Source organism: Martes martes, assembly GCF_963455335.1.
Source record: "Martes martes genome assembly, chromosome: 14".
Taxonomy (NCBI): domain Eukaryota; kingdom Metazoa; phylum Chordata; class Mammalia; order Carnivora; family Mustelidae; genus Martes; species Martes martes.
In genome coordinates, this window is record NC_137902.1 from 41475519 (window position 1) to 41482701 (window position 7183).

Sequence of the window (7183 nt, forward strand, 5' to 3'; positions counted from 1 at the left end):
CTGTTCCCCTTCCTTCCTTTCCCCAGACTGCTTGCTTCTCCTGGCTGACAAGTGTGGCCCAAGCAATCACCCAGCTGACACAAGAAAGGACCGCCCCCCGCCCCAAGCCCAGGGACAGAGCTCTTCTGGGGGCTGGGCAGCCAGTCTCAGGATGGGTATGGTGTCCTCTGGAGAGCAGGCTGGGGAGGTGCAGGCAAGTGGCAGCCAGAATGTGCCCACCCGGCTGACCCGAGCTTGCGGACACTGCTGTGAAGTTTTGTACGTGATCATCTTTGATTTCTCACATGTCTTTTCCAAACCCGAGGCTCAGGGAGGTCAAGTGACACTTGTGGGCAGTCAGTAAGGGAGCCAGGATTTGAACCCTCCTCTCGGGGACTCCAAAGCCTCCATCACGTGGTGCTGCATTCCTCCGTGATCCCTAAGGTTCAGGACTCCCTCAACGGATGAGAAAGCATGCACATTGCTCTCCAACCACAGACATAGGCAAACCAGTGTGCTCCCCAGGGAGCAGGCCTCCTATTCACCCAGGGAGACCCTGCCCGGTATCGACCCCACCCACCATTTGCCAAGGTCTTCTGAGAGTTTTGGGTCGGTTCTATATTTGGAGGACTTTCTGGTCTTGTCTGTTTCCTGGATTCTCTGTATGGCCCAGGAGATGGAGCATGTGTCACCCTGTCTCAAGATTCTTCCGACCAGAGCTGGCAAGGAAATGAGAGAGGATCCTAATTAGGGGGTGATAACCCCACGGAGAAATTCAGGCTCTCTGCAGCAGGCCGTGTCCTTCCCACAAGTCCTGCGTGTTTGTCAGATGTTTACAGAGCCTTCATTAACAGAGAGCTCTCTTAGATAAGAGGTGGGAGCACGGCATCGAGGGCCAGATAAGAGCAAGTGGAGGCCACTCTGGGGAACTGCGGGTGAGAGCCGTGAACTGGCCCCGGGGCTCGGTGCTGAGCCGTGGGGCAGGAAAATGCGGGCCCGCTCCTTCCGGGCCTCTCCCTGCGCCCGCTAACACACCCGCGGCCGCCGCCCGCAGTCTCCCGTTCAGGGCGACAGCGCCGTCCCAAGATGTGCTGCGGGGCGCTCTGGGTGGCCCTGCCTGTGCTCTCCTTGCTGGCGGGCTGCGTGCCGGGGAAGCCCCTGGAGAGCCGGGGAAGGGCGTCAGCCGGGGGAGATGCCCACCGCTTGCTCCCGGGGCCTGGAAGGGAGCGGGAGGGGGGCACCTTTGACCTGAGGATGTTTCTGGAGAACATGAAGGTGGACTTCCTGCGCAGCCTCAACCTCAGCGGCATCCCTTCCCAGGACAGAACCCGAGCGGAACCACCCCAGTACATGATCGACCTATACAACAGATACACCACCGACAAGTCCACCACCCCAGCATCCAACATCGTGCGCAGCTTCAGCGTGGAAGGTAGAGTCGGCTCCACCGGGGCCCTCCCCCTGGTCGGGGGGATGCAGGGATCAGGGCTGCACTGCCCAGTCCGGTAGCCACTGGACATAGGAGGCTCTTTCAGTTTTAAATTTAAATGAATTAAAATGAGATAAAATTAATAACTTAGTTCACTGGCTCGGGATCCGTCGCTTCATGGTCATGTGTGGTTAATGGATACCTTATAGGATAGGGCAGAGTATAGCACATTCCCATCCTGGCAGCAAGTTCTACTGGACAGCTCTGCTGTAGAAGGTTCTCCTTCTCTGGGCCCAGGGCCAATTTCACATATTAGGTGCCTACGGGAATGCCAGCTCCCTTCCTTCCAACACTTCCTTCTCTTCTTCCCCTTCCCTGCTTTGAAAGAGACAACCTATTTAGCCTTCAACCGATGGGTGTATTTTTTAACTTTGAAAGAATGTCTGTTTCTCTCCCACCAAAAGGTATCGACAAGTCCAATAAATTTTTCTGAGAGGACAACTTATTTTCTAAATAGAAAATGATTTACCTGATTTGAAAGGGCTGGAAGGTAACAAACATTGACTTGGGGCTTACGCCCACTAATTCACCCAATGTAAGTGAAATGATTTTGTGAGCATGGAAGCCAAGGCTTGCAGATGCTGGGGGAACTTGCCCAGGTCACGTAGTGGTCCAGCAGCTGGATTCCGACACAGGCCCCATGTGCCTACAAATCTTGGGCTTTTCCTGCTGCTGCTGTCTCTCTGAACACCCATACACATGGGGCCTCTCTCCTCCCAGGTTTGACACCTGCAAACCCCTAAAAGGCCTGGCTCGGTGCCACGGCAGGTCACCCCTGCCCAGCCTGCAGAGCACACGCCCTGTCTGAAGGATGCTGGAATCATGATGCGTGCCAAGCAGTGCTGAATTTTCTGATTGCCCAGAAGAAGAAGGAAAATCGGTTTTTCTGGATTTTATGTGAACTTGCCTGATTTGTAAAATATTAGCTTAATTAAAAAAAAAAATGCAGATCACCCAGTGGCTGCCAGCATCTCGCCATTCCCCCGGGGCATGTCTGTTGCCTGTGCTTTAGGAAAAGGCTGAGTTTCATTGGCTGGACCTAATCACCAAATCCCAAAATCTTGGAGTCCAGAGTTTGGCACCATCTCGATGATCAGCCCCTCCCCTGTCCAGCATTTTCCATGTACCCAAAACAAATTTTCTGACTCAGTCCCAGCTGTGCCTATGGCCAGCACTCCTGTGAAGGCCAATTACGCTTCCCTCCATGGATGGTCCAAGGGCAACTCAGGTAGAGAGGCTGTTTGTTTTCTAGATGTGTGATACGGTCCCATAGTGATTTTCAAAGCATGGCGCAGTAAGAGCACAGTAGGCCACTAATGCTCATACACACCATTCACTATTCACAAATGTTCTGCAGGAGCCAGAATGTCAGGCACATCAAGACTGGGTGAGGGGCCATGTGCTTTGAGGGGGACATGCATGTTGGGAAGGAGGGCCTGGGAAGGACACAGAAATATTGACTGAGCATCTGCTATGAGCCAGGGAAAGTGACAGTAAGTTCTGTGTGCCATCGTGTGGAAGCCTCACACCAACCCTGAAAGAGCATTAGGATGAGCCCCATTCTACAGATGAGGAGACTGAGGCACAGAGAGACTCAGGACTTCTCCAAGGTCACAAGCCTAGGAAGGGGTTGGGTCCAGATTAGCATGGCAGTCTGTCAGACACTGCTGGATTTCACAACACCACACAGACTCCCCTCTTGTCATGACTTCATATTGGTGACCGAGCCATGGCGCAATAGAGATGTCCTGATGGCTGTGTGCCAGCCAGGAGAAGTTGGAAACTGAGACAATTCTATAGCTAAAAACTAAACCTCATTTTTACCTAACATGACAAAGCAATCGAGGCTGATCTGTTTTCTTTCTTTATTATCATCAAACATTTTTTAAAAATCCACTTTTGCTTTGCTCAGAATAACAATTCTGTTTCTATGCCATTTAAGTTGCTGAGATTTTTCACATTGTCTTAATGTTGGAAATTCACCATCCCCTCCCAGGGTATCTGCTTTAACATCACACACTCGGGATTTGCACTCTGAGGCTGACAATATGCCTTGCTATGTCGTTTATTTGACTTTTTTTTTTTTTAATGTGAAGAGCTTTACAGGATGTGTGCACTTGGCAGTTAAACAGCCTAAATCCAGTCTCCACATCTGTGAAAGTGGAATACTAATTAGATCCTCCCAGGGCCACTGTGAAGAGTATAGAATGCAAAGTATAGGACAGTATAGAATGCAAAGTGCCCAGTGCAATGCTGGGCAGAGTAGATGCTCACTAAAAAGTTGGATCTGACCACTCCAATGCAAGGCTTCTCTTGTCTCTGTTTTGCTTTGGAGGGTCCCACATGTACATTTTGAAATTCTCTTTCTTCTACATTAAGGGCTTGAGTGAAACCAAATGAAGACTTGACAGAGTCAGTCAGTGTCATCCTGGATGCCCTCTGACCCAAGTCATGAGTCTCAGTTTTGGTGTCATGGAAGATGACCATCCCTGTGTACTTGCCTTTCAGATGCTGTCTCTATCACAGCCACAGAAGACTTCCCCTTCCAGAAGCACATCTTGCTCTTCAACATCTCCATTCCTAGGCATGAGCAGATCACCAGGGCCGAGCTCCGACTCTATGTCTCCTGTCAAAGTCATACAGACACTTCTCATGAGCTGAGAGGCAACATGGCCATTTACGATGTTCTGGATGGAGCAGATGCTTGGGAAGCTTCTGCAGACACCAAGACATTCCTTGTGTCCCAGGACATTTCGGATGAGGGCTGGGAGACCTTTGAGGTCTCCAGTGCTGTGAAGCGGTGGGTCAGAGCAGACTCCACCAAGAGCAAAAATAAACTGGAAGTGACTGTGGAGAGTCACAGGAAGGGCTGTGACAAGCTGGATATCAGTGTCCCCCCAGGCTCCAGAAACCTGCCCTTCTTCGTTGTCTTCTCGAATGACCGCAGCAATGGGACCAAGGAGACCAGGCTGGAGCTCCGGGAGATGATTGGCCATGAACAGGACAGTATGTTCAAAAAGTTGTCCAAGAATGGTCTGGCAGAGGCAGGTGACCACAGGGATGAAGAGGACGGGGAAGGTCACACGGCCGCTGCATCCTCTTTAGCCAGACGGAAGAGGAGTGCCGGTGCCAACAACCACTGTCAGAAGACCTCCCTGCGGGTGAACTTTGAGGACATTGGCTGGGACAGCTGGATCATCGCACCCAAGGAGTATGATGCTTACGAATGTAAAGGTGGCTGCTTCTTCCCCCTAGCCGATGACGTCACGCCGACAAAGCATGCCATTGTGCAGACCCTGGTGCATCTCAAGTTCCCCATGAAGGTGGGCAAGGCCTGCTGCGTCCCCACCAAACTGAGCCCCATATCCATCCTCTACAAGGATGACATGGGAGTCCCCACCCTCAAGTACCATTACGAAGGAATGAGTGTGGCAGAGTGTGGGTGCAGGTAGTGCTGGCCTGAGGGGCAGGGGGAAACAGGGTGGAGGGCTCCTGTGTCCCTCTGGGCATCATGGGGACTAAGTCTGCCTGCATGGCAGCCTGAGGGAAGAAAGGGAGCTGCCATGTCCTGAAGGTAAATGCCGGCCCACACCAAGGGTACACCACTGGGTCTAACCGCAGGGGAAGGCAGTGGCCAGGGATGAAGGGTGGGGATTAGGGAGAAGAGGAAAGCCTAGAAGGTTTGTTGGGGGATAAGGGGTGACAATGAAAAGAGGACAAGAGAAAAATAATCCGGAGTCAGCAGAAAATAGCACAAATGAGGCAGGGGAGTATAGACAGTTGAGGTACAGAGATTTACGGGGATTAAAGGAGGGGCGAGAAGGGTGGGGCACATTCCAATAACCCCAGGGGGTGAAGGGGACAGGGACAGCATGTGGTCTACACCCATCATTTTACGGATTCCCAGAACCCAGTGAGATGGGTGTTATGAGTCCCAATTTACACATGCAGGAACCAAAATGCAGGCAGTTGAAGTAACACCGGTCAATGCCGTGATTTCAACCCATAGGTTTGCATGGGTCTATCCACCACCAAAGCCCTAGGGCTTCTCAAATACCCCATCTAAGTTTATCGGGTCACCTTTCAGTGAAAGAATAATTAGATTCTGGGAGGCAGGGAGCGTGGGGCAAGCTGGATTCAGCCCTAGCCAGTACCACCAGTATGACTGGGCTGTTTGGAGCACCCAGGGCCCGTTCCAACTGCTCGGTGCCTATGCTGTTTCAATGGCCCAACGATTTTTAAGATGACCCTCGAGCCACTGAGGAACATTCCCCAAACCAACCGCAGGATGGAGAGAGTGCGTGCCAGGAGCCCTTGGGTTGCAGTATGCACTGGGACTGGAGGGACATGGGCCCTTGTCCCACCAGCAGCTCACATGGGACCACCAGCTGCCCGTGGCTTCAAACTTTGAGATGGTTTGGAAGGAGCAAGTATGATCTACCCTGAGGGACAGGGCAGCCTACAGCTTGCATGGCTGCCGTTAATGTACTCAGCATAACCGGCTCACCAGCATAACACAACTGTGGGCTTCCCTCCCACCAGGACTCTGTGGGAGACAGAACCTGGATTTGAATTTGCTGGAATAAATGTGTCCTTGCTTTGGTATTTGTGATGTCCCTATTTTTACTTCTTGGTGACAGGTGCTCAAGTGATGACATCCAGCCTTCCTAGGTGAGGGCTCCCAGCCACTGAGGAACTCAGGTCCTTATTAGCCATGGCCAGCTCTGCCTGCACCTGCTGGCTTTCTTGAGCTGTGTGTGTTCATCTTTGTCCTGGGCTTGGAACCCAGGACTGGACTCAGCACCCACTGATCCCAGAAAAGACAGAGTTTCCATTTCCTCTGAGTTCCGTTCTCTCCTCTGACTCTAGAGGTCATGCATGGAATGGGGTGGACTGAGGAAGAGTCTGGAAGTGGTGAAGATTCCACTCCATGGCCTTTCTGGCCACTGGCCAGAGCAAAGCCTGTAAGAGGCCTGAAGAGACCCAGGTCTTTCCCACTTGTTGAAGCTCCCAGTGTATTTAAAAAAAAAAAAAAAAGTTTGTGTTAAATGTTTACGTGGAACCAATGAAGAGCTTTAACACAATTAATACAAATTAATTAATTTAAATACAATTAATTACTGGAATTGTAGAAAATACTAATTCCTGGTACGACAATGTTGCTGAATCATAAAGACGGACGAGGAGTGTCTTTTAGTCCTGGTGGTGTACTTCTGTGCCTGCATCAAAATTTCACTTTGAAATAAAATCAAATGTCTAAACTGTGGACTTTCCTGAATGTGAGACCTGGGCAGGATGGTCCTTCCATGCTGTCCCCTGCCCACCCCTCCCCATAGGCCCTTCTTTCCCTGGGAGGCAGGGAGAAAGTGTTGCCATAGCGGTAGATGGACTCATGGGGACAGTGTCTCTGTAGGCTGGGAGAGTGGAAATGTCCATATAAGGGCATGTGTGTGGGTCTATGAGAGAGCAGAGGTTTGCAAGTGGGCAACAGTTAGCCCTATGTTTTCCCTGATCTCCCCCAGGCCAGGGGAGGGAGGTCTAGGCCATGAGTCGTCCCCTGCCCAGTGGCCTGCGACCTGCCCCACTATTCCAGCACCAGTTCCTACTATGTCCCTGCTCAACGCCCAGTTCCAGCCACACTCCCTCAGGGCCACACCCGCAGTCTCGGGCAACTGCCCTGGCCATCCCACTCCCAGCTGCACAGCCCAAGTCACC

General features: G+C 51.7%; 1 protein-coding gene across 1 annotated transcript; it reads left to right on the plus strand.

Annotated features, from left to right (window-relative positions):
* Positions 1–1065: 1065 nt before the first annotated feature.
* GDF2 (growth differentiation factor 2) lies at positions 1066–4920 on the plus strand (the record flags this gene model as incomplete). Its single annotated transcript, XM_080822464.1, has 2 exons — positions 1066–1411; positions 3977–4920. The coding sequence occupies 2 exons, from the start codon at positions 1066–1068 to the stop codon at positions 4918–4920; spliced, it is 1290 nt and encodes a 429-aa protein (XP_080678590.1).
* Positions 4921–7183: the final 2263 nt, after the last annotated feature.